This window comes from Macaca thibetana, chromosome 14 (genome assembly GCF_024542745.1).
Source record: "Macaca thibetana thibetana isolate TM-01 chromosome 14, ASM2454274v1, whole genome shotgun sequence".
NCBI classification, from domain to species: Eukaryota; Metazoa; Chordata; class Mammalia; order Primates; family Cercopithecidae; genus Macaca; species Macaca thibetana.
Window position 1 is genome coordinate 4,092,887 of NC_065591.1, and position 27,310 is coordinate 4,120,196.

The 27,310-nt window shown below is 50.1% G+C and overlaps 1 protein-coding gene and 1 pseudogene across 3 annotated transcripts in view; one reads left to right on the forward strand and one right to left on the reverse strand.

Annotated features, from left to right (window-relative positions):
* Positions 1–27,310, forward strand: part of SHANK2 (SH3 and multiple ankyrin repeat domains 2) — a 666,329-nt gene that overhangs the window by 611,707 nt on the left and 27,312 nt on the right. For 2 of the 3 annotated variants that reach the window (XM_050758103.1, XM_050758104.1), the window contains 4 exons: positions 21,105–21,240; positions 21,752–21,832; positions 22,105–22,113; positions 23,449–23,469. In XM_050758103.1, the coding sequence (XP_050614060.1) occupies positions 21,105–21,240; positions 21,752–21,832; positions 22,105–22,113; positions 23,449–23,469 (247 nt within the window). The remainder of the gene's footprint in view (positions 1–21,104; positions 21,241–21,751; positions 21,833–22,104; positions 22,114–23,448; positions 23,470–27,310) is intronic. The other variant, XM_050758102.1, reaches the window with a different exon arrangement.
* LOC126935966 (uncharacterized) overlaps positions 1–27,310 on the reverse strand; it is a 376,899-nt pseudogene that overhangs the window by 268,002 nt on the left and 81,587 nt on the right.

The following is a 27,310-nucleotide window of genomic DNA, read 5'->3' on the forward strand; positions in this document are numbered from 1 at the left end:
GAGGGCAGCAGTGCCTGGACAGCCATGCTGTGGCCGCCCCTTTGGTACTTTCTTGTATCTTTTTCAAGAATAAATGAATTTTTAGAGATTTGATTGGCAACGTCCAGCAAAAGAGGGACACTGCCAATCAATCAAATCTAGATAGAGGTTAAGCCGTGCATTCAGCCATGCACGCAGCAGGATAAGCCATCCTTAAAGAGGCAGAGACCATCAAGGACAGAGCAGAAACGGCGATGGTGGCTGCACGGCAAGTGGACTCAAAGGCCTCAGAAAGCTGGAATGGGGCTGTGGTGGGGAAAGCTGGTGCAGTCAGAACACGTGGCAGAACTGCAACTGGCTGTGGCCTCTGCCCAGGAGGTGGAGGTGGCCTGGGCTAAGGGCTGATGGGTAGTTTGGATAAGAAACTGTTAGAGCCAGCAACCCCATAGATGTGAACACAGCCCAAAGGTGCACTCGGAAAATTAGAGCAAGGACGCACGTGGCTGTTTTCAGCTCTGTTTGGAGAGCAGAACACTAAGCACCAGACCCACCAGTAGGAGCCTGCAGTGTGCGCCGCGGAACAGCCTTGTGCGGAGAACATGTGGCTGCAGTCAGGTGCGGGGAGTGTCTCTGAATGCTGCCGTGGCACCGTCTCCAGGGGGTGTTGTTATGTGGGAAAGGCAAGGCGAGAAGAACGTGACCAGCGTGCTGCTGTTTACCCAAGGAAGGGTGGGGAGGGAATGCGCACACACACGTGCACACGCCCACACACACGCTCACATGCACACGAGCACACGTGCACACACACTCATACACATACAGAAACACACAGGTATTTCTCATTTCTTCTTTTTAATGGAAGGATAATCCACCAAAATAACTTGTTTTAATTTAACATTGCCTCAAAGGGGAGAATATAAGAAGAGGAAGTAGAAGAGAAAGAGTAGCAGGTTCAATTTTGGAATTGAGTAAATATTTCACATAATTGTAAAACACAAGTCAAAATTTTGAAAATCTCAAAATCCAAAACAAAATAACAGAAATGAACATAACTGCTAATTAAATTAATGGCATTAACAAATTATGTCAAGTGGCAATTTGCATGTCATTGCAAACTGGAAAGAAATCATAACCTCTTTACAGTAATCCTGTTATTAGTAATGACATCGGTGGTGTTAGTCTGAAAGCATCTAATGATAGATGGATAGATGATTGATTAATAAATGATAGAGCAAATAGATCATGACCTTAATGTCAGTCATTAGGAACCTAGATTTTCAGCAAAGAGAAAGAGACACCAATATAAAAGAAAATAAGTAAAAACAGCATCATCCTAAATTTCTGTTGAAACTATCAGTATAATTGTGAAGAGTGTAGAATATTTTGTCACACCCAAAAGCAAGGAAAGTATTGAAGATACAAAGTCACATGTGATGGGCTCAGAAGCCAGTGTGAGGAAGGACTGCTCATACAGCACAGTGGAGGATTCAAAAGCACAGCAAAAGGTAGCAGCCCAGAGCATCCTGCAGAACCGGAAAGGAAGGAAGTGGTCAAAAAACAAAAGGCTGGAGCAAATCCCAGGGAGCTCCCAAAGGCCACGGCCAGGACAATTTGAGCCAGAAGATAAAGTCGCATTTGGTTATCATTCAAAGTACAACATGAGTATCCATGGGTCCACACTGATATAAACAACTGAAAAAGCAAAAGAAGAATAGACAAATCTTCCCTAACATGTGCAGAGATACTCTGTCCTCAAGGAGGTGGTGTGTAACTCCCCACCCCTTATATGTAGGCGGTATGCAGTGACTTCCTTTCGAGAGCACAGCGTGGAAAGGAGGGAAAGGAGAGTAACTTCACAGCGGGGAGCCCGGCAAGCCCTCCCTTGGCCAGGCGAGCAGGGTCAGCACCAACGGTGATAAGTCTTGGTGACTGTGTGTGCCCTCGATACTATGTGACAGGGATGGCTCTTTACCTCCTGAACACCCGTATATACCTCAGTCTAATAATGAGAAAAAAAAAATCTTAATTCGGGGTAGTACAAAAGACCTGACCAGCAGCCAAAACTGTCAAGGTCAACAAAACAAAGTCTAAGAAACCATCCCAGCAGGCAGAGCCTAGAGACGCGGCGACTAAACATAATGTGGCATTCTGGACAGGTCCTGCGACAGACAAGGGACATCAGGTAAAAATTAGAGAAATCTGAATAAAATATGGGCTTTAGTTAATGATCATGTATCAATACTGGTTTATTAATTGTGACAAATGTCCCATACCAGTGTGAGATGCTAGTAATAGGGGAAACGGTGTGGAGTGTATGGGAACTCTGGATACTGTCTTCAAATGTTTCTGTAAATCTAAAACTATTCTAAAATAAAAGATTTATTTAAAAACAAAGACTAGACCAGGCATGGTAGCTTATGCCTGTCATTCCAACACTTTGGGAGGCTGAGGCAGGCAGATTGCTTGAGCCCAGGAGTTCGAGACCAGCCTTGGCAACATTGTGAGACCCCCATCTTTAAAATAAAACAAAAATGAGGCATGGTGGTACATGCCTGTGGTCCTGGGTCCCAGCTACTTAGGAGACCAAGATGAGAGAATCACTCCAGCCCAGGAAATCAAGGCTGCAGTGAGCCAAGATCATGCCACTGCACTCCAGCCCGGGTAATAGAGTAAGACCCTGTTTCAATAAAATAAAATGAAAACAATAGTAATTGTATTCAAACTTTTATCTGATACGTTCTCATAAACATCCCTGAGTTCATAATGGCACTTTTTTTTTTTTTTTTTTTTTTTTTGAGACGGAGTTTCACTCTTGTTGCCCAGGCTGGAGTGCAATGGCATAATCTAGGCTTACGGCAACCTCCACCTCCCGGGTTCAAGCGATTCTCCTGCCTCAGCCTCCCGAGTAGCTGGGATTACAGGCATGCACCACCACGTTGAGCTAATTTTGTATTTTTAATAGAGACAGGGTTTCTTCCCCAGCTCAGGTGGTCCACCTGCCTCAGCCTCCCAAAGGGATGGGATTACAGGCGTAAGCCACCGCACCCCACCCATAATGGCACTTTTTAAAGAACTGATCACTTGAAGGAAGTGACTCATTCACATGAAAACTGATGAAAGGCGAGCGTCTGGCCCATATCTGGGCATTCTCACATATACTGTGCCTCAGGGTCATCCAAGTGTTGAAAAGGGAACGTTTCTTCTTAAAAATTATTGTGGCTGGATGCAGTGGCTCATGCCTGTGATTCTAGCACTTTAGGAGGCCCAGGTGGATTACTTGAGCCCAGGAGTTCAAGACCAGCCTGGCCAACATAGGAAGACCCCCATCTCTACAATAAATACAAAAATTAGCCCAGTGTGGTGGCGCACACCTGTGGTTGCAGCTGCTCGAGAGGCTGAGGTGGGAGGATCACTAGAGCCCAGGAGGTCAAGGCTGCAGTGAGCTGAGATCATGCCGCTGCACTCTAGCCTGGGTGACAGAGCAAGACCCTGTCTCAAAAAGTTAAAATAAAAATTATTGCAACTAAAAAGTGGAGAAGGAGCAATAGAAGTCAAACATCAGCGTTCCACAGTTCCCAGGAGGTGAAGGATCTGGGCAAGGCATTTACCAGTGGCTGCTAAAAATACTAAGTGGCAAGCTAACAGGGAGTGGGCCAGGCTGAGGGTGCTTGACCTACCGGTGCCATCTCATCGCAGAAAGATCCAAGTAGCTGTGCCAGGGCTCCTAGCATGGGTGTGCCCAGCACCACCTGCAAAGTGCGCCTGGATGTGATCCTGCCTCTGACCACTACTAATAAAAGCAATGCCACAGGATGCAATTGACTCGGTTTCTTCAGCAAATGAACTACGAAGGGATAAAAGAGGAATGGGGAAAGCCTAGAGATGTAAAAAGGCTTCCGAGACATGCCAGCCAGATGTGACATGTGCATCTTGCTCATGAGTCAAGTAAACCAGCTGTACACTCAGGGAGCCTGAGCCATGACAGGGTGCCTCATGATACCAGGAATGCAGTCGCTTTTTAGGCGTGAGAATGGCATTGTGGTTTTTTGTTTTTGTTTTGTTTAAGACAGGGTCTCACTCTGTTGCTCAGGCTGGAGTACAGTGGTGTGATCTCTGCTAACTGCAGCCTCAACCTCCCAGGCTCAAGCAATCCTCCCACCTCAGTTGTGTTTCTCCTTAATGAGAGTCTTTGTCTTTTCCTCGAAAGCACGCCGAGCCATTTCCAGGGAACAAAGAGGGATATGATCACCCCAGGGGCTGGGTGGGTGCTCTTGGAGGCAGCAGTGGCTGATGCTGGCTGAAGGGACAGCAGTGGCTCAGGGTACTCATCTTTCTACTGTCATGTAACATGAGGCTTCTTCCATAATAAAAACTTGTAGAAATGAGCCTCTTTTTAATTAGTAGACTTTATATTTTGAGGAATTTTCGTTTCTGGGGAAAAATGAGTGAAAAGTACCAACTTGCCACATACCCCCTTGTATCTCTCCCCATTTTCCCTATTTTTCAATTGGCTCAATTGTAGCAGATGTCTCACACAATTGATGAGCCAATATTGATACACTATTATTAACTAAAGTCCATAGTCTACACGAGGGTTCACTCTTGGTGGTGTACATTCTGTGGGTTTTGCCAAATGTATAATATCCTGTACCTGCCATTACAGTATCAAACAGAACAGCCTCATTGCCCTAAAACATTCTCTGTGCTTCTGTTCCACCTTCCCTCCCCCTGAGCGCTTGGCAACCACTGATCTTTTTACCTTCTCCATAGTTTGCCTTTTCTAGAATGTCATGTAGTTGGAATCATACAGTGTGCACCCTTTTCAGATGGGCTTCTTTCACTTAGCAACATGCATGTAAGCTTCCTGCAGGCCTTCCCATGGCTTGGTAGCTGATTTCTTTTAGCGCTAATATTCCGTTTTCTAGAGGGACCAGTGTGTTTGTCTTCTCACCTCCCAAAAGACATCTGGGTTGCTTCCAAGTTTGGCAATTATGAATAAAGCTGCTCTGAACATCTGCATACAGGTTTTTGTATGAACCTGTTCTCAACTCATTTGGGTAAATACCAAGGAGCACAACTGCTGGATCATAGGGTAAAATTTTGATGTTTTGTAAGAAATTGCCAAACCGTCTTCCAAAGTGCCTGTGTTGTTTTGCGTTCCCACCAGCAATGATAAGCATTCCGGTTGCTGCACATCCTCGCCAGCATTTGGTGGTGTCGGTGTTTGAGATTCTGGCCATTCCATAGGTGTGTAGTGGTGTCTCACCATTGGCTTGATTTGCTAATTCCACATGATGCGGAGCATTTATTTGCCATCTGTGTATCGTCGTTGGTGAGTTGTCTATTGATATTTTGCCCTTTTTTTTCACTCTGTTGCCCAGGCTGGAGTGCAGTGGCATCATCTCAATTCACTCTAACCTCCACCTCCCAGGTTCAGGCGATTCTCCTGCCTCAGCCTCCCAAGTAGCTGGGATTACAGACATGTGCCACCACACCTGGCTGATTTTTGTACTTTTAGTAGAGAAGGGGTTTCACCATGTTGGCCAGGCTGGTCTCGAACTCCTGACCTTAGGTGATCTGCCCGACTCGGCCTCCCAAAGTGCTGGGATTACAAGCATGAGCCACCATGCCCAGCCCCATTTTTGAATTCAGTTGTTTTCTTAGTGTTGAGATGTAAGAGTTCTTTTTGTATTTCAAATACCAGTCCTTTATCTGATAAGTGTTTTGCAAAGATTTTCCCCCAGTCTGTGGTTTATCTTTTTATTCTCTTCAGAGTGCATTTTGTAGAGTTTTTAATTTAAGGAAGTTCAACATTAATTTTGTCTTTTATAGATTATGCTTTTGGTGTTGTATCTAAAAAATCATCACCAAACTCAAGGTCACCTAGCTCTTCTCTTAAATTATCTTCTAGAAGTGTCATAGTTTTGCTTTTTACATTTAAGTCCATGATCCACTGGGGGTTAATTTTTGTGAAAAATTCCAGGTCTGTCTCTACATTCATTTTTGCATGTAGATGTCCAGCATGGCTTGTTGAAAAGACTGTCCTTTCTCCATGGAACTGCCTTTGCTCCTTTGTCAAAGATCAGTTGACTCTATTTGTGCGGGTCTATTTCTGGGCTTTCTATTCTGATCATTGGTCTATTTGTCTATTCTTTCACCCGTACCCCGCTGCCTTGATTACTGTAGCTGTATAGTAACTCTTGAAGTTGGGAAGTGTCGGCCCTGTGACTTTGTCGTCCTTCAATATTGTGTTGGCTATTTTGGGCCTCTTACCTTTCCATATAAACTTTAGGATCAGTTGTCAGTATTCACAAAATAACTGGCTGTGATCGAACTTAAGTCTTTTAGGGGCTACTCTGAAATATGAGCTGCCTTCCAAGGAACATCAGACATTTGATGAACTAATATGAAATACAGCCCAAAACAAACACACTGAAAATAACTGAAGGAACCAATATGCAGGAAGAGTAAGTTTAAGAAATGGATTATTAATATGCTCAGTGAGATCAAAGAAAATATTGCATCATTGAAATAAAAGTAGAATGTTCTTTCTGAAATGATCATTCAGAGAACAAAATAAGAGTTCCTGAAAATTAAAAATATTATAGCGGGTATTAAAAAAAATTGTTTTTGATACAGGTCTCGCTCTGTTGCCCAGGCTGGAGTACAGTGGTGTGATCATGACTTGCTGCAGCCTCAGCCTCAAGGGATCCTCCCACCTCAGCCTCCTGAATAGCTGGAACCACAGCCACATGCCACCATGCTTGGCTAATTTTTTAAAGTTTTTTTTTTCAAGGAACAAGGTCTCACTATGCTGCCCAGCTGGTCTCAAACTCCCGGTTTCAAGCAATCCTCCCACCCTAACTTCTCAGAGTGCTGGGATTATAGGCATGAGCCACTGCTCCAGGCTGGTATTAAAAGTTTGAAAGATAGATTGAAAGATAAAATCGAAAAGAATTTCTCAGAAAAGAGAAAGATATGACCTTCGAAGAAGAAAGATAATAAAATTAGAAGGTCAGTCCAGAAGGTCTACTGTGTATAAAATAAAGATACCTCAAAGAGAAAATAAAAGAAATATTTAAAAAGTAATTGAATGGTCAGGCACAGTGATTCATGCCTGTAGTCCCAGCACTTTGGGAAGCCAAGGTGGGCAGATCACTGGAATCCAGGAGTTCAAGACCAGCCTGGGCAACATGGTGAAACCATGTTTCTCCACACAACATCATTAGGGGTGGTGGCATGCATCTGTGGTCTCAGCTACTTGGGAGGCTGAGGTGGGAGAATCACCTGAGCCTGGGAAGTCAAAGCTACAGCGAGCCATGATCACACCACTGAACTCCAGCCTGGGCGACAGAGCAAGACCCTGTGTCAAAAATTTAAAACAAACAAACAACAACAACAAAAAACAGTTATTTAAGAAAACTTTAAGCTGGGCACGGTGGCTCATGTGTGTAATCCCAGTGCTTTGGGAGGCCAAGGTGGGAGGACCACTTGAAGCCAGGAGTCTGAGACTAGCCTGGACAATGTAGCAAGACTCTACGAAAAAAAAATAAATTACCCAGGCATAGTAGCACATGCCTGTAGTCCCAGCTATTCAGGAGGCTGAGGCAGGAGGATCTCTTGAGCCCAGGAGTTCAAGACTGCAGGTGAGCTGTGATTGTGCCAGGCTGCACTTCAGCCTGGGCAACAGAGCAAGACCCTGCCTCTGAATTAAAAAAAGAAAAATACCTTCTAGAACTGAGTTTCCTGATGGAAAAGGATCAGTAAGTACCCAGTATAAGAGAAGAAAATAGACACGCCAAAGCACATCAATACATTTCAGAAAATTCGGAACAAAGAGTCTCTCACAAAGTCTTCCAGTAGGGAGGAGATGGGCAGCAGAGAAGGAAGGCAGACTCCATACAACAGATCAAAACAGGAATGGCATCAGGTCCTTCACAGCTCACCTGGAAGCTAAGTGAAGCACAGCCTTCAAGATTCTGAAAGAAAAGTATTTCTAGCCTAGAAGTTTATGGCCCAGTATAGCATTTATTTTGGAGAATGTTCCATGCACACTTGAAAAGAATGTATACGCTGAAGTCGTTGGGTGGTCTAGAATTATCCATTAGGTCAAGGTGGTTGTTCAGATCATTTGTGTCTTTGTTTTTGCCTGTTTTGTCAATTTGAGAAAGGGGTATTAAAATTTCCTCCTGTGTTTGCGGAGTTGCCTCTTTCTCCCTTTAATTCTGTCAAATGTTGCCTCATTACACTGATACACTGTTATTAGTTGTGTAAACATTTATGATTGTTATATCTTCCTTATAAATTGCCTCTTTTATCATTCTGAAATATTCCTCTTCATTTCTGGTAATACTTTCTTGAAGTCTGCTTTTTAATAACAGCTTTACTGAGATACAACTCACCATAAAATTTAAGCTTTTAAAGTGCACAATGCAATGAATCTTAGTTAATTCACAGTTGTGTAACCATTAGCACAATCTATTTTTAGAACACTGTGTCACTCCCCCAAAAAAACTCACACCCGTTAGCAGTCATTCCCCATTCATCCCACCCCTGCTTTTTAACTATTATGAGTAAAAGCTGCTATGAACTTTCATGTACAGGTTTTTGTGTGGACATATGTTTTCACCACTCTTGGCTGTATAAATAAGCATGGAATTTCTGGGTCGTACGGCAACTCTATGTTGAACATTTTGAGGAATTGCCAAACTATTTTTCTAGTGGTTGAAATCGATTTTGTCTGATATTAACAGCCATTCTACCCAGGAACTATCTTTTCCAATTTATTAACTGTCAGCCTCTCAGTGTCTTCATATTGAAAGTGTATGGAGAGCATCATTAGGTCTTCTTTTTAAACCGTCTTATAAGGCCTGATATTTAATTGGAGTTTTATCCTATGTGACATTTAATAGAATTGTTCATGTGGTTCCATCTAGGGTTACAAGTTTGTCTTCGGTTTATCTCCTTGGTTTGTTTTCTTTTTCCCTTTGTCTGCCTCATTTTGGATTATTTGACTATTCTTAGAACCTTATTTTAATTTATCCACTGGTTTTACGCTGTACGTCTTCACATTCTTTTAGCAGTGGCTCAGGGATTACAGTATACATTCTTAGCTTTCCATCATCTACTTAGAGTTCAAATAGTATACTTCATGTAAAATATAAAAACCCAGCAGCCATGGAGATGCATCTTCTTCACTCCTGCCTCACTTTATTCTATAATTGTCATGCGTGTTACACCTACACACTTGTAAACCCCAAAATCAGTATTATTTTTGCCTAAAACAGTCATATCTACTTTAAAAATTAAGAGGGAAAATCGTCTTTTATTTTGTATCCAGGTGTTCACCATTTGTGGCACCCTTTGTGCCGTCCATAGATCCAGTCCCACTTCCCTTCAGCTTGAAGAATGTTCTTCAGCATTTCTTATAGTGCAGGCTTTCTGGCAACAAATAACTTGGTTATCATTTCTTTATGAAGGTCTTTATTTTGCCTTCATTCTTTAAAGAATTTTCACCAGAAATGGAATTCTAGTTGTTTTTTTTTTTTTTACTTTCACCTGTTAAAGACGTTGTTCTTCTCCATGGTTTCTGATGCAGTCTGCCATAATTCAGTCATTTTTCTGTAGAGTGTGAATAATGTAAATAATTTCTCTGGCGGCTTTAAGATTCTCACCTTGTCTTGGGCTTTGAGCAGAATTGACTATAATGTGCCTATATAATTTTTTTAACATTTATCCTTTTGGGGATTCACAGGCTTCTTGAATCTATAAATTTTTGTCCTTCACCTACTTGGGGAATTCCTTGGTTATCATTTTTTCAAATATTTTTTCTGATTCATTTTCTCTGTCTTCTTTGATTCTAATTTTCTCCCCTTCTGGGACTCTCGTTAACCTTATGTTAGACCTTTTGACCCTTAATACTCTGTTCTACTTTTTAAAATCTTTTTTTCTCTCTTCTTTGGATTGGATACATTCTCTTGGTGTGTCTTCAAATTCACTGATGATTAGCTCTGTCATATCCATGCTGATGTTAAGCCTAGCTGATGCATTTTTTAATTTCAAATACTCTACTTCTAACAATTCCATATATTTTTAAAATTTCCTTGGGATTTCCTGTCTTTTATTCATTATAAGCCTATTTTCCTTTACCTAGTATTGTTATAGTAGCCGTTTTTTAAAGTCCTTGTCTGATAATTCCAACATCTGGGTCATCTCTGGGTTTGCTAAATAAGTTTGAGTTGTATGCCAAATATTGTGAATGTTATGCTGTGGCAATTCTGGATTATATTACATTCCTTTGATGGGTGTTAATGTTTTCGTTTTAGCTGATAATGAGTTTGGTTAAACTCAAATTGCAGCCTTTGTCTGACCTGCAGTGGCAGCAGCTCAAATTTCAGCCTTATCAGCAAGCTTATTTGAGTCTTCCTTACACACACAGCTCAGACATCAACCAAAGACCTAGGAAAAGTTTACACACAGAACATGAAACTACCCTTCTCTGGCTCTCTCTTTTCTGGAGTTCTCCCCTCACTCTGGCTGCTATGGCCACTGTGGACTGTATCCTCTAATTTCTATCAGAACCGCAGGTTTGAGCAGGATCTGGATTTAAAAAACAGAAACAAAACAAAGGCCGGGCGCGGTGGCTCACGCCTGTAATCCCAGCACTTTGGGAGGCCGAGACGGGCGGATCACGAGGTCAGGAGATCGAGACCATCCTGGCTAACACGGTGAAACCCCGTCTCTACTAAAAAATACAAAAAACTAGCCGGGCGAGGTGGCGGGCGCCTATAGTCCCAGCTACTCAGGAGGCTGAGGCAGGAGAATGGCGTGAACCCGGGAGGCGGAGCTTGCAGTGAGCTGAGATCCGGCCACTGCACTCCAGCCTGGGTGACAGAGCAAGACTCCGTCTCAAAAAAAAAAAAAAAAAAAAAAAAAAAAGAAACAAAACAAAACCGCAGGTGACTCACACCATAATGCATCCATTGCACAAAGCTTCTAATTTTCAACTCTCTTCTAAAATCTGCCTGTCTGTGTGCACTCTCCAGAACTTCTCTTCAGAGAATTCATTTGTTGGTTTGGGGGTGGGGATTGTACTCTGTCTAGATTTTATAGCTGTTACCTGCAGAAGAGTTAGTCTCAGGAATTTACCTATTACCCAGCCAAACTACCAATTAAGTGTACAGATAAAGCCATTTTCAAATAGTCAATGTCTCAAAAAATTATCTCCAAACTCCATTTGGGGAGAAGATACTGGAGGATGTCCTTTACAAAAAATGAGGTTTTTGAACCAAATAAACAAATGCGAGGATTCAGGAGATCCAACACAGGAAAGAATCAATCAAAAGAATCCTGAGGATTAGAGTAATGGGGACAGCTGCTAGAAAACACTTAATCCTGGTTGTTCAGTGCCGATCAAAAGTCTTCAGGAAATATTTCTTCAGGAAGACAAACTTAAAATGGATAATGTATTTGAAAATTCTGAAAAGAGATTTACATAATTAGGGAAGCATTTGGATTTGAATTATTGCTAAATACATAGAAAAACCAACCAACAAACAAAATTATTTTGCTCTAGGGAGAACAAAATGTACAGGAAAAGACAAAGTAACCATAGTATACTATATAGTTTAAGCTATGAATACATTTGACATAGTCATGATGTAAATCCTGAATGGCGATCTAGTTAAAATTTTGATATAAATACATCTAGAAGATGGTGGTACTAGGAAAATAGTGGGGAGGGAGGATTTTTTAAAAAGAGCTAAATTAGTGGTTCTCAACTGATGGTGTCTTGACCGTCCATAGGACATTTGGCAATATCTGGAAACATTCTTGATTTTCATGCTTGGGGGTGGAGATTATTGCTGGCAGCTGGCAGGTAGAATTCAGGGACACTGCTAAACATCCTACAATGCACACCCACAACAAAGAATTAATTGGTCCAAAATCACCATAGTGCCACATTTCACAAGCTCTGAGCCAAGTCATCCTTTTCCATCACAGTGTGTCAGCAGATAATATCAAAAATGTAAATATCAAGTAGCAAAAATAGGTGTTCAAAGATGGAGTGATAGATATAAAATTAAATAGCTGAAGGCTCAGAGTGAGAAGTAAGGCTGGGTGGTGGGGTTTCTGTAAACTCTGTGTATGTGTATGTACAACTTTGATATTTTAAGTAATTTAAATGGAAGAAGATAATTATTTACAAGGAAGGCAGGTATGCCCATTCTTCACAGAAATTCCCTGGACTGTAGCTGATGACAGGGTTGGGTTCTTGCCATCTACCTGGATGTGGCTGTGATTCACTCACTGTAAATGTCTCCATATCTGTACGTAAGGGTGATGCATGGATAGGCACATTACTCTTTTTTTGGAGTTAACTAGATCCATGATTTCTCAACAGTTTCTCTCAACTCCAAGGCAGTTATCCCCAGGAGCTTCAGTACTTACCTGAGCCTTCTATAAATCTGGCAAGTGATCAAGCCATACCTTCCCCTGGTGGCAGCATTCCAGAATTGCAGGTCCAGGGTTTTTTGAGGGGCACAAAAAGATGCCAACCTGAGCATATGAGGAAACAGCAAGCATTTCACCTATTCTGCAGTTTCTGTCTCTGCTGTTTCTGTCACCACATGAGCAATTTCTGGCATCTGTTTTAAGGACTGTAGCTGGTTCCAAAGTCTCATTGCAGGTTAAATTGATTTTAGGTTTGTTTAAAGGCTGGGAAATTCTAAAGATCCCAAAGCTCTTTCTTCCTCTGTCTCTGCTGAACTGGGTAGGGAAATGTAACTGAATTATCCAGTCCTGCCTTGTTGCTTGCTGGTCTTGCCAATTAATTTTACATTGAGTTGAGTTGCCAGCCATGTGCCTTTGCCCCACTCTCCCCCATAGAAGTGTTGATGGGCATTGGGGCACACTCTGTTGGCATCCTCATGCCTCGTTGTTAAAGTGCTCACCTTCACACAGGGAGCAGGTGCACAAAAACGGAAAGCCACAGAGCGCACAGCTTTGACCTTGGTATGTTTCTTACTTTTGGGGAAGGACTTCATCCAAAGCTTGTTTATTTTGCAGAATAGGATGAGAACTTAAGACCAGCATGGTCAATGGGAAGTTGGATCAGCCTCTTTGGTTGGGGCTGGCTCTAAGGCAGCAAGGAGTAGGTGCTGCCACTTCATGTAGCTGTGCAGCTTCTGTCCGGAAAATGGAGTCACACTTCCTCTTCACCGGGAAAGGGGAAGGCAGCTGGGAGCATGGGCTCCACCCTTTGTGTGCCCAGCCCAGGGAGGACTCCAGTAACCTCTAGGACTCACTGTGCTATGACTCGCACAAGGCAGAGACACTTCCCCTAAAGGTAGAAGACAGTGACATGGACCCATCCTGGAGGACACCCTCTTCCTGCAGACGGGTTCCCCCAGCTCCTGGACAGAGGAGCAGGGAAGGGAGGGACAGGATCTGTATCCAGAGGCCTCACAGACATCTGGGTCCAGTGGCAAAAACTTGGGGGTGGGGGGACTGGCAGAGGCAGGAAAGACAATCTCTTCTCAGGGACCCGTATTACAGGCCTCAGTTAGCCCTGCTAACGGGGACAGTTTCGATAGGACCTCTGTGGTTTGGGGAAGGGCAGAAGCTCTGTTACAAGCAAGAGCGTGGGAGGGCTGTGGCCTCCAACCTGCACTGCCCACTCCCTCCCAGGGCTGCGGCAGTCATTTTCCAATGGCAATGCCTCTGAATTCCCACTCACAACACCCCTTCCCCCAGGACCTTTAAGATGCCCCAGCCACCAACCTTGACCCTGGGTTTGCTAACAGCAGCAGCAGCATCTGGGGGCTGTGGCCTTTGCCATCTCTGCAGGTCTGGGTGGACTGCGTCCCCAGGGTCTGCTCCTCCAGTCCCTGCCTCCCAGCTTCCCTTTAACTGAGACCAGTCACTCCTGGGTCACCTGCTGGCTCAGACACCTCCTCCCTCTCCATCCCAAGCCTGGTACAATATATGTAATTGCAGGGGATAGGAGATGGGAACTGTCCCTAAGATCCCAGAGGAGAAGCTGTGGCCAGTCTCCTGGGAAAGTAGGCACAGCTATGGTTTGTCACTTGAGTTCTTAGTCCATTTGGGCTGCCGCAACAGAATACACAGCTCAGGTGGCTTAAACAGCACTTATTTCTCCCAGCTCAGGAGACCAGAAGTCCAAGATCATAGCACTGGCCGGCAAACTGGTTTGCAGAAAGCCATCTTCACAGGATGCAAAGGGTTGCTCTAAGGTCCCTTTTATAAGAGCACTAATCCTGTTAACAAAGGCTCCGCCTCATGATGTAATCACTTCCCAGAGTCCCTGCCTCCCAGCCCCATCACACTGGCAGTGAGGGTTTCGACACATGGACTGGGGGGGGACACAGACACACAGCCGCTGCAAGTCCCCAGCTCCCATTCGTGGCCAGCAGGATGGGCTGAGTCAGAGCTGAAAGACAGGCGGGGCGAGGGGGCGGGAAGCTGAGGAAGGCTGCCCCGAAGGCCACACTGCTGAAGACCCAGGCAGAGCCACATGCCGGCTGGCCGCGCTCTGAGCTCCTACGAGGAAGAGTGCAGCGCTTCATGCTGGGAGCCCCTCCTCAACGAGATAAACAGGATTCGGGGCCATTTTTGCTCTGAGGCCAATAGCCAGTGTCCCCACACTGGGCCCCTGGGGGAGGTCATGGGACCAAGAGCCAAGGCTGTGGCCCAATCAGTGTACGCTCACATTGGGCAGTGCTGGAGACCTGTGCCACTGCCTGGGCAACAGCTGCTGCTGCAGGGGCAGGTGAGCCTCAGTGGGCAGCAGACAGAGACGCACTGTGGCTGAGGGCCGCTATAGAACAGTCCTCCGGGTGCTGGCCAAGAAGGCCGGGCAAGGCATAGGCCTGGTGACGGGGCACTGCAGGTGGGCAGCTTCGACCAGACAGGGACTCTCCCACAGCTCTGGAGGCCAGAAGTTTGAGATCAAGGTGGCAGTAGCATGGGTTCCCTCTAAGGCTGTGAGGGAAATCTTCCAGGCCTCTCCCATAGGAGCTGGCGGTTTCCTGGCAACCTTTAGCATCTCAAAGCATCACCCTAATCGCAGCCTTCATGGCGCCTTCTCCCTGTGTGCATGTCTCTATATCCAGACTCCCCTGACTCCCTTTCTTTTGAGACAGGGTCTCGCTCTGTTTCCCAGACTGGAGTGCAGTAGCACAATCAAAGCTCATTGCAGTCTCAGCCTCCAGAGCTCAGGTGATCCTTCTGCCTCAGCCTCCCAAGTAGCTGGGACCACAGGCACACACCAGTACACCAGGCTAACTTGTATTTTTTGTAGAAATGGGGTCTCACTATGTTGCCCAGGCTGGTCTGAAACTCGTGCTCGAGCAGCTTGCCCACCTCGACCTCCCAGAGTGCTGGGATTACAAGTGTGAGCCGCCACACCCGGCCCAAATTTCCCCTTTTCATAAGAACACTAGTCACCTGGGTCAGACTCACCCTAATGGCCTCTTTTTAACTTGCCTGTATCTGCAAAGACCCTCTTTCCAAATAAGGTCATGTTTTGAGATACTGGGGGTTAGGACTCCAGCATATAAATTTGGGCAGGACACAGTTCAGTCCAGAACAAGTGTTCGGGGACACAGAGATGATGCACCAGTAGGCAGGGTAGGGCAGGGGGCAGACTCTGCCCTGCCCCAGGACTTAGCCCTGATGGCGGCCTTAGGGGAAACTGGAGGGGTGGGATGTGGGGAGGGGTGCTGAGCATTCTGTCGGGAAAGGTCAGTGTGGGCAGAAGGTCGGGATGGATTCTCTGTGCTCAGTTGAGGGGGACAGGGCAGGTGTGTGCCCAGCAGCATGTGGGCACCATTCACCCCCATGAGCCCTGGTGCCCTGTGGTGTTCCCGACAGACAGGCTGTCATTGCCTGAGGTCAGAGCCGGGGACAGGCTGTCAGTGCGGCCAGGTTCTCACCAAGGGGGCTTCCTGTCCTGGGCCTGTATGATGGAGGTCCCTGTGGCACACTCATGGCCTGTGCCCTCTTGGAAGAATCTAAACCACACCCTGGAGGGGTGCAGAGCAAATGCGTGTTGCAGGAGTTACTACCGGTCTGAGATCATTTGCAGAGCCTCTAAACACCCCGAAAAGTCACAAGCCCCACTCCTGCGGGTGCCTCCCAGCCCCAGCTGCTTTGGGGAAGTCGGCATTTTTAGTGCCTTGATGGTATTTAGAGTCTAATTACAAACGCGCGTCACTGGGACCACATGCTTGGTGCTGGAACTGGCTCTTCATTGATGGAAACAATGTGGTTTCTATATTAAGTGCAAGATTCGGAGCCACTTTCCTGGCTTTTGCAAGTTTGAGCTGGGGTCCCCCACAGACCCCTCCAGACCTCATGTCCATGTCTGTCCATTGGGCCTGCATCTAGGGTTCAGGGTAATGCAGAGTGGTGACAGGCAGGGTGGCCACCTGCCTGTGCCCTAGCACCCACATGACATTCCCCCATTCTGCCTCCTCCTCATGCTCAGAGAGGCTGTTGAAGGCCCCTTGTAGACATGCCTCTCCCTCTGCAGGGGAAAGATTTTGGTCACAAGGTGAATGTTTTTTGAGAGCCAAGCTCTGCCACAGGAGACTGGCTTGGGAAGCTTAGATTGATACAGAGCTCACCAGTCATCTGCAGCTTCCCTAGGAAATAGAAATCAATTTCATGAATGTCACCCGGACTGCTTTTGAGACCAGCAATGTGCAGAGTTCAATCTGTCCTTTCCCAAAATTCTAAATGCAGATGGCATCAAAGGCAGTGATAGCAGTTTTCTGTTTCACTGGTGGCTGGCAAGAGCCACAAATCCAATGCCCCCTCAAGCTGAGAAAGTGACGTCACAGCCCAAGAGGCTGGGGCAGGTGGGCACAGCAGCTCTCTCAGCCCCAGCTAACAGCAGGGGAGAGTGCCACATGCAAGTGGGAGGCCCAGCTCCCCAAGTGCGAGGGTTCTGATTTTTCAATGAAAACTGAAATTCTAGACTTTTTATGCAAAGGTTTCATACTCTAAATTGTGACAGCTAAGTTGAAACTGACTGAGGCACTGTGTGGGTGGGATTTGACCCTTGGTAATCGCTGGATGGGGACCAAAGGGAACATCCTAGGATGTGTGTGGATGGTTTGAGGCCCTGTTGGCACCACATCCCTGCCCCCAAGTGCTTGCCAGGATAGGAAGCCATGCTGTTTACTGAGGACACCCCACTAGAGAGGCAGGTGTCCTGCCCACGGGCACCCAGCAAGCAACAGGGCCCCCACGGGCTCTGGACCCAATAATACACTGATTCTGGAGGGGTGCAGGCCCACCAGGACCAGGGCTCTCCGGATACCAGCCCACCATGAAGCGGGAGGGAGGGCCCTCCAGGTGGGGCTGGGACTGCAGGGGAGCTCTTCCAAAGCAACGTTGTTTGGAAGTGGCTCATGACCTAGGAAGACCTGGGCGAGACAGATTCTGGAGGTCAGAGGGGCATCAGATGCCCAATAACTGATTCCAAACCTAGCTCCACCCCTGCAAGCCCTGTATGCCCCTTTGTCATCAGCTTTCAGAGAAAGCCAAGTGACGTTTCCAGGGCCCATGGGAGCCTCATTTCCTCCCAGCTGTCCTGAGCAGGTCCTGCCATTTGCTGCAGTCTGCTGAGGGCAGCAGGTCTATAAGGGGTACAGGGGACAGAATAAGGAATTGGGGAGCCCTGCTGATTAGGAGTTAGGTGGAAACAGCAGCTTCTGCAGACTCAGATACGAGACATCACATCTGGGCAGCCAGCCTGCCCCCGTGCAGGAACAGCTCTGGCTGGGGCAGCATGACTGTGTGGAGGTGTCGCCAGAACGTGCACCCAGGCTGTCGGCTACAGACAAGGAAGGTGCTGGGGCCACCAAGGTCCTCGGCCCCACAGCCAAGCTTCCTGAGAATCCCCCATGAGTGGCTCATTCCCTGAGAGGCCCTCTGGTCCTTTTCCTAAAACACAGTCTCCCCTACCCAGAGAAGAGTAGTGTCTGTCTCTGACACTTCCGAGGAAAAGGGCTCTCCAGCCCCTTGACCCTTCCAAGGCACAGGAACAAACTTCTCCCCCAAAAGTGGCCAAGGGCCAGCTCTGGCCAAGATCATGGAAGGACAGCATCAGCCATCACAAATGAACCACAGGAGATTCTGGAGGATGAGGATTCTAGGGAGTGAGCCCAAAGCCGTGATGCTTAGCAGGCCGCAGTCGGAGGCCACATCCCCAGCCCCTCCCTGCCTAAGCGGCCGGGCTGCTAGAGTCCCCATCAGCCCAACGAGCCCTCAGTAGGCCCCAACTTGAGCCTGGCTTCTCCAGTGACCCATCCTCGTGCCAGTCCCATAGTCTCCCCAAGCATCAGATCCAGAGAACACCCCACAGCGGGTGGCAGGAGTGAGCAGGCAGTAATATGCACTTTCTTGGTTGGAGCCCCCTCAAGGCCTGGCACTGGGGGCCTGCCCAGAGCAGGGAAGCTGGTCCTAGTCCATCTCAAGGTGGGGCCAAGTCCTCCCCTCTCTACCCAGACCCCTGGGGATCTAGTGGCCGGGCAGCTGGGGGCTCCCTACTGTCAGGTCTTCTCACCAACGTCTCACACACTGGCCTCGTGACTCCTGAGCCGGGGCAGCCTGCCTCCTCCATCTCAGTTTGAGGCCCCAATGTCTCGGTGCCCCCCACATGTGTTTGCTACCTCATACTCACAGCTGCTTCGGTCACATGTCTCATCTCTGCATTGGACCTCAGCACTCCCTGGCCCATAACCTCACCCTGGCATCCTGGGCCCAGCTCTCAGGCCTTTTCTGAGCCCCCGGCCCCCTAACTGCTTCCTTGCCTATTCCCACCCCAGGACTCCGCTTCACACTGCTCTTGCCTGGTGGGTCCGGGCCTCTGTTCCGTCTCCTTTTACTTGGCTCTGCCTTCTTAGGTGGTACTCAGCCACCTGAAGTTATGTGTTCACTTCTTTGTGTGTTGGCCAAAACTCCCTCATGAGGACGCAAACTTCCCACAGATGGAGACAGAGACAGCTGAACTGCCTGTGCCTCATGGCTTTTAGTGGTACCAGGAACAGAGACACTGGAATGACTGAGTGAATGAATTCCTGAGCAACAGCCGCTGCCCAGGTGTGCCGATTGGAGGGGAGAGAACCAATATAACGTGTGGCTTGTGTTCGGTTGCCTGTCTGTACCAGAGCAGCAAGGGTCCTACAAGCTGAGGTCTGCCCTCCGAGAATTCTCGGCATTCTCTTCCTTGATCTGGCTTCTTTACTTCCTAAATCCATCTGCTTTCCTAATTACATTCTGAGAACCTCAGTAAAAGGGACAGCCCCAGGAGTCACCTTGCAAAGACCACTGCCGCTGTAGGTGGGCCTCTCTCCCAAGGCCCCACTAGGATGGTCCTGCTCCCAAGACTGTATCTTCAGGGCGGTTCAGGGTGATCAGCTGTCCAGTGGGCCCAGGACATTGGATACTCAACTGCTGAAACCGGGCAGGTCTGAGTACATGGGAATGAGCCGGTCCCACAGCAGAGACTGCAGAGCAGCTGGCGTGGGGACTGCCCTGGCGCCACTGAGTCCTCCCTGGGCTCGTCACAGCTCTGCCTGGAGGAGCTCTGCAGCCATCTTGGAGGTGACTGAAACTGGCACATCCTGGGCCTGTCAACAGTATGGGGAGCCGGGCGGTACCTGCTTCTATCCAGCTCTTACATGGATGTTGGATTTGTGAACATCCACCAAGCAGCACACAGGCTTTACGTTTTCTGTTTGTGGCTACACCAGATGTTTAGTTTTTGAAAAATCCATAGCACGAGGAGGATATACGTACAGCGCAGTGTGGCTGGTGAGGGGCATGACTTCTTGGCTGTTGTTTACCGTCAGGGTGCTTTTCTTTGTTCAAAGGTGGTGCATAAAGTAGCTGTAAACTTCACCTTCCCGGGCTTCCTCCTCCCTGCTGCCACCTAGAGACAGCTGCCTTTGGGCTGCGCTCCCATTCAGGAGCTGCTGGGATGAAGGTGCCAGAGGCCCCCTGTGGAGCTCAGTTCCATGGGCAGGGGTGGGGCCGGGGCCTTTTCACAGCAACATTTGAAAACCACTAAGGGTTATTCCTGCAGTAGCCAGGGTGGGCAGTGTCAGCCCAGACGCCCACCCAGTTCCAGTCTCTATCTGTCGGGTTTTCCTCTGGGAGTGGCGTGGGGCTGGGAGGCAGAGGCCAAGGCCATCTGCTGCTGAGCGTTGCTCAGGGAGGTGAGAAGAACAGACAGCAGAGGGCCAGGGCCCAGCTCCACCTCTGCCTATGGGATGGCACCCTGAGTCCGTTCCTACTTCTGTGCCAGGTGCATTTGCCACGGCAAGAACAAATGGGGCAGAGGAGGTAACCGGCTCCTAAAGGGACCAAGAGCTCCTCAACTGCAGGGCAGTGGCCACAGCGTGGCAGCCTTGGGGGTCCCCAGCCTGCCACTCACCTTCCCAGGAGTACTGGGGCAGCTAGCTATCCAGGCCAGAACGGGGACAGGGCCCCCACTCTGTGAGCGCCCTGCTGGGCCAGGCTCTTCTGCCTTCCCAGGCCTCTGGAGCAGGAGAGCAGGGAGGGAGTGGGAGGAAAAGGGCCGCGTCAGTGTGATGTGCGTTCCCAGAATATATGAGAAGCAATTAAGCGCCACGTTTCCTCCTCCTGTGAGGATGCAAAGCCTGGCGCTGCAGCCCAGCCCTGGAACTTGCCTGTCAGGCTCTTCACATGCCGTCTCTTGGTGGCCGTGAAAATTGCCCCAGGCCTGTAAGAGTGAGCACGTGAGGATGCTCAGGTTAAATAGGAATCAGCCCTTCCTCCGCAGCAGCTGTGGAGGACTCAGTGGAGAGCTGCAGTGTCACAGGAGGGCCTCCCCGCCTCCCCTGGCCTGCCCTGGCCTCCTGAGCCAGTTAAGTGACCTCCACAGTCAGAGCAGCATTCATTCTGGTTTCCCCAAAAGCACCTTTGCTTCCAAAAAGATGACGATCTCACTCCCCTCGCTTCCCTGCATTCGCCCCCCTTTTAGGAGCCCACATGTCTCTGCCTTGGGTGGGTGCTGGCTGTCTTCTTCTCCGCTGGCTCTCACTGACGCCATCCTCCCCACCTTCCCACAGGTTAACAATGAGAATGTTGTCAAAGTCGGCCACAGGCAGGTGGTGAACATGATCCGGCAGGGAGGGAATCACCTGGTCCTTAAAGTGGTCACGGTGACCAGGAATCTGGACCCCGACGACACTGCCAGAAAGAAAGGTACATGCCCCACATTGCCCAGCTCCAGCCTGGGGCCCTACCAGAGGTGGGTGGGGGTGGGCAGGACAGCTGGGGGGCAGTGGGCCCTCTCTCTAGCTGATTCCACACTTCTGAGAGCCCAGGAACAGGGACAAGACTGGAATTTGCCGCCAGAGCCCATGACAATGACTTGGGGCTCACAGGCTGCCGGAACCATCCGTGCCCCACCAGGAGTGCCCTTTTAGTCACTAGCAGGGGTCCCTTCCGCAGGCTTCCGACTCAGTGTCCCGTCCCCTCCCTCCCCCTGCCCAGGCCCACCCATGAGGGCAAGCTCTGCACTGCAGTTCAGAGATACAGCAAGATCCTCCTGAGCACCAGTCCTTTCCCATCATAAGCACACCTGCACAATCCCTGACCACCGCAGCCAAACAGCCTGAGACCCACCTGCCAGCCACAGGGCCACTGCTGGCCTTATTCCTATGTCTGGAAACATGGTCTGGTGTCTCACACCCATCTCTCCTCTGCCCTCTAGCTCCCCCGCCTCCAAAGCGAGCACCGACCACGGCCCTCACCCTGCGCTCCAAGTCCATGACCTCAGAGCTGGAGGAGCTTGGTAAGTCGCACACCCGGCCCAGCCCCATAGTCGCCATGCCTGTCCCTGAGCTGCCCTTTGCAAAGCAGCAGGCTGTGCATGACCCCATGCTTGCTTGCTACCCCCTTCCTGCCCCTGTGCCCAGACGTGTGTCAGGAAGTGCCCCTGCATGCCCAGCAGCCCCACGTGTGCACCTCCCTCGGAGCCTCGCGGGGAGTTGTTGCTAGTCCTGCCTTTCCTCTTTTCTGTTTATCTAACATTGTTTTGTTTTGAATTTTTGGGCCTCTCACTAGTGGATAAAGGTAAGCAGCCCCACTGGGTCCCCAAAGCAGCTCCCCCTGCTGTCTAGGGCACCCCCACCAACATCCATCTCAGTCCAGGCCTCAGAGGTCTGCGCAAGCTGCTCCCCATGTGGCTCAGACCAGAAGGCTCCATCCTCCGGGGATCTGTGTAGATAGCATGGGCTTGGCAGAGCAGTCTGGTCTGCACAGCAGGCCTAGGGAACTCCCGGCACCTTTGTATAAGGTCTGCAAGGAACAGAGAGAGGCTCTGGCCCTCTGACTCCATCTTGGAGACAGGGGAAGGGCGACAAGCAGCCACGTGGGCCATGCTGGCCACGCAGGATCCTGTTCCGGGGAGTCACCATGGAGCCCAGGGACACCTTTGGAAAGAGGGTGGTTCTGAAACACACAGAGATGGCATGTGGGTGGAAATGTTTGCTCCACTGGAGCACAAATTGGAGCTGGTGAAGGCAGCTTACATGGGCACGGAAAAAATGAGCCCCTGCCCAAGGCCCACGGTCCAGTCCAGCTGGCCCAGGAGGTTGAGAGCCAAGCCCCGACCGGCACTCTCACTCACAGGCCCTGTCCTCCCTGCACTCCTGGCACAGGCAGCTTTCCCGAGAGGGGTCTAGCAAGTGCTGCCACAGTGGTGAAGCAGTAATCATCCTTCCTCGGCCAAGGGTGCTGAGGGTGGCCAGGCCGCCTCTCACAAGGTTCTGGGCTGGAGTCTGAGGACGGGCATGAGGCCTCAATCCAAAATAGCAGCCCTGCAGTGGCACTGCCCCACCCACCCAGAACCAGTAGTGCCCCGCGTGGGAAACCCACTTCCACGTGCCCCAGCCTCACAGTCGATGGAGGAGGTGGCCAGCCTCCAGGCCCTCTCCACAGAGGCCTGTCCTGGGGCTCCCCAGAGAGACAAACCCAGCAGCTCTCATCTTTCCAAGGGGTGCTCCCACGAGCTCAGCTCAGTCAAGAAACAAAGGAATGAGGCAGGAAAGGCCACAGGTGCGCTCTGAAGGCTGGTCCCACCACCTCTGCTCATGTCTGCTCTGAGAACTCATCCCCCACTTTGGCAGGGTGCTGGTGGGACCAGAGGTGCTGAGGAAGAAGGAAAGCCCCTTTCCACTGCCAGGCAGTAGGTTAACGAGCAGGGCAGACAGGACAGAGTTGTGCGGGCAGCCAAGGTTTGCTGCTCCGTGGATAGCGCAGCCTGCGTTTGCAGCGTTCCAGACAGCCCCTGCCCCAGTGCCAGCCCAGCCTGCTCCTGAGGCGCCCGGAGCTGACAAGGCCCGAGTGTAGGCTGCGGGCGGGCGCTGCATCCTGGTGGCTCACGGCGCTCCCCTTTCTGTTTGCAAGCCTCAGTCCGGAAGAAGAAGGGTAAGGGAGGCCCAGTGTCTGTGTCAGCCCCCTGCCCATCACCCCCCCGTGGAACAGAAACCTCCTTTGTGACGCCGTGCAGTCTTGAGTGTGCCGCAAAGCCTTGTGTTGCCTTCTCCCACCGGGTCCTGCCCGAGGAGCCCCACCCTGGAGCACATCCGTCTGTCTGTTCTTTCTGCTTGGCTTCTCCTGTCTGTGATTCCCCAGCGTGTCCTGTGTTTCTTCCCTGACCTGTGTTCACATCGTCATGACCGTGAAGCTGGCAGGACCCCTGTTTGGTCTTAGCTGGGCAGCCTTCAAGCTCTGTCTGTGAGGCCTCCCGGGGCCTGAGTCACATGGGGCTCCCTGGATGGGGGGTTGCAGGCGAGCAGAGCCCCTGGCTGCATTCCTGACCCTCAGGAACCCTTTGTGGTGGGCAGCAACTGCCTCCCTTTAAGGCCCGGAAATCACCCACTCCCCAAGAGGCTGCCCTGTGCCCCGTGCCTGGCACTGGGGGGAGAAGGGAGCAGGGTGAGCTCTTTGGCTACACCTCCCCACCCAGGGCTGGTGTGGAGTGGGAGACTGGCAATCACCATGGAGTGGGCAGGCGGACCGCAGGCCCCGGATAGACTCGGGTCCCCCTTTTCACAGCAGCAAGCACATTGGGGGATACTGCTCGCCTGCTGCTGGACACAGCTCCCCCAACGATTAAAAGCAGCACTCCCAGCTTTTAATTCATCTCTTGGAGTTGGGAGGACCCTAGCATCTGGCCAGAGGCACTGGCCCTAAGGCAAATCTTAACTGTGTCCCAGTCATGTTAGATGAGAATGGGTGAAGTGGGCGTAGAACCACCACCGCCTCCTCCCCTGGCTGTCCCTGCCTACCGCCCCCGCCTGTGTCATCCCAGTGGCCTCTGTGCAGCAGCCCCGGGCTTGCACCAGCATCCTACGGCTGCCCAGAAAACTCCCAGCAGGCTTTCTAGGCCCCGTTGCTGCGCCGAGGATGTGGACGCCCGGGATACAGAATACCCTTCTGTCGTGCAATTACGTTTCTGTGTGAACGCCCCTTCAATCCAAGGCCAAACCCCAGCTCACAGGAATGGCCCTCTATTCATCACCTACCCGAGGAAGACGCCCGCACCACAGGTGCCCATGGACCCAGTTGCCAGAACAGCGCGGGACAACAAAACTCCCTTGTCAGGGAGAACAGTTCGGGACTCAGGTGGCTGAGCCGCTGTGGGCGCCTGTGGCCTGCTGGGACCTGGCCCCATCCACACTGCCCTTCTCCCCCAGTGTGGCATCAGAAGATAAGAGTCACAGCCTGCATGGCCAGGAGCTCCAGAGAGAGAAGATCCACCTCCCGTCTGAGCAAGAGAACCTGACTACAAATTTGAGCTTAAATGCCCCAGAGCCCCAACCCCAGCTATAACGGGGGCAGGGGTGGGGGCAGGCAGACCCCAAAGGGACCAGCAGCCGTGGCTTGGCCTGGTCACACTGGGGGGGTCCAGCTGGGGACTGAAGACACCGAGGGGTACTGACAGCCCCTGCCTCCCGGGCCATGAGCGCATCCCATGGTGCACATGCGAAGTGTGGAGCACACATTGGGTGTGTAGCAAATGCTCCAGGACCCTGGTGCTGCCTCCACCCGTCTCTGGGAAGACTGGCCTCTCCTCGGAAAAAGCACTCACCACACTCCAGAAAGGCATGTCGAACAAAATCCAGAAAGGCATGTGGAACAAAAGTCAGGCCTTTGCAGTTGTATTGGGTTGAAAAGTGACCCCCAAAGTTCTGTGAATGGGACCGTATTTGGAAATAGGATCCTTGCAGATCTAATCAAGATGAGGTCATGCTGGACTCGGGTGGGCTCTAAATCCAGTGACGTGTCCTTGTAAAGAAGGAACAAGCCAAGAAACACCATGGATTTCATCCTCCCCAGACCCTCTGAAGGAACCTGACCTTGGACTTCCAGCCTCCAGAACTGTGCAGGGATATGTTTCCATTGTTTTAAGCCCCCCGGTGCGTGGTCATTTATCTTAACATCCCTGGCAAAGCACCTCAAATCCCAACTCTGTCCCCTGCTAGCTTTACCCTGCTTAGTGATCGCAGGTTTTCAGTTCTCCATCTGTAAAATCTTTAGTGTTTAAGTGTTCTCTGAGCACCTGCCCTAGACCCCAGACCCTGTGCTGGGCTCAGGCAGAAGCCGGCTGTCAGGCAGGATTTGGGGTGGGGCCTCTGCCCCCGGGCACATGAAGGGGACTGTGGCCTCCACCCTGCCAGGCACCTCTGACTTGTACCTTCAGACTCTAGCCCTTGGAAGGTGTGTGACTCAGAGCTGCAGGCCAGGACCAGTCCACCAGAGTCCAAGCACACACTTCCCACCCTGCACTGCCTCTTTGGAAGATTAAACCAAGAGGCCAGCCAGCTGGCAACAGCCGCTGCTTCTAACACACACAGCTTCTGTCCTCTAACATCTGGCACTGCAGATGTGTTTTCCTTTTGGAAATGGAGTGACATTTATACTCTCTCACCCAGAGACAGGATGTAGTGGCACTGCACCTCCAGAGAGGTAGACAGACCACTTCAAGCTCACATAAGGGGAGAGAGCAGTGGTTGAGAACCGATAGGGTCCCTGGATCATCTTGGAGGATGTGAAGCAGACCATGAATCAGGTCCCAGGAAAGCTGAAGAGCTGGAGCAGCCCTCTGCAGCCCTCCACAGGGTCTGGTCTGCTGCTTTCCCCCGGAAGGTTCTGAAGAGTCGATGGGGAAACAGCTGGGCACTCTGCCCCTCAATGGAGCTGGCTCCCAGGCTCTGGGCCTGCTGTGTGGCCACAGGCAAAGGAACTCGCTGGACAGTGGACCTAGCGTCGCTTCAATGCAGAGCCCATTTCCTACCTGGGGAAGCAGGAGACTTGGCCACCAGGTGCCTGTGTGGTCCTGGGCCTCCCGGCCTCAGCACGGACGCTGGGATTGTGTCACTCCTCGATTTGGTGACTCCCTTGTGACTCGCTGAGGATGCAGAGCAGTGGCAAGATTTCTCTAGCACGGGGAACGCTGCTGCTTCCCCACTATCAGGGGAACCTGCATGGAAGTCAGCCCGTGGTCCAGAGTCAGCTCATGGGCTGGGGGGCTCTGGTAACAGGAAGGGCAGGCAGGTGACAAACCTACCACCTCTCCTCCCTTTTCCCTGTGCCTGGTCAGCAGCACGTGTGTCTTCTAGAGCGAACACACACTTGCTCAGAGGGCTGAAATGCGGGTGACTGCTGGGGCATCTTCATCAGCTCCTCACTGGAGTATTTTGGGATTTGACAGTTTCAAATCTGTCTGAGGCTCGTTTTCAGTCACTGAGCACTTCATTCGAAGACTGCCAGGGGCCGGATTCGCTAATCCCCTTCATCCGGAGTCCCTGAATAAAGACCTAGTTCTGAGCTTTTATAAATTAAGCATAATCCTTAGGAGCCTAGAATGAGAAGCAGGAATCTGCAGTCCTGTGGCTTCTCTGAAAAGTCTTGGAGATCTGGTAAACAAGATCTCCGAGATAGGGACTGAGCAAGTCAGGCCAGCACGCTCCCACTGCTCACATCCCCAAGAGACGAGGGCCAGGAAGGACCCACACCCCTGTGGGGGACCAATGCAGGGTTTTCCTTTTTCATTTGAATTACACTAACTCTAACTTAAAAAGGAATGCTAGCCCCTGACCCTGTCACCCCAACACGCCCGGCTGCTCTCACCTGTTCTGGTTCAAAAGAACGTTTGTTTTGGGGTTACTGGGAAGGGAAAGGTTTAAAACAGAGACCGAGCATCCACAGTCAAAGTGGCCACAGCTTCGGGGATGCACCTGCAGGGACTTGACCAACCCCACCC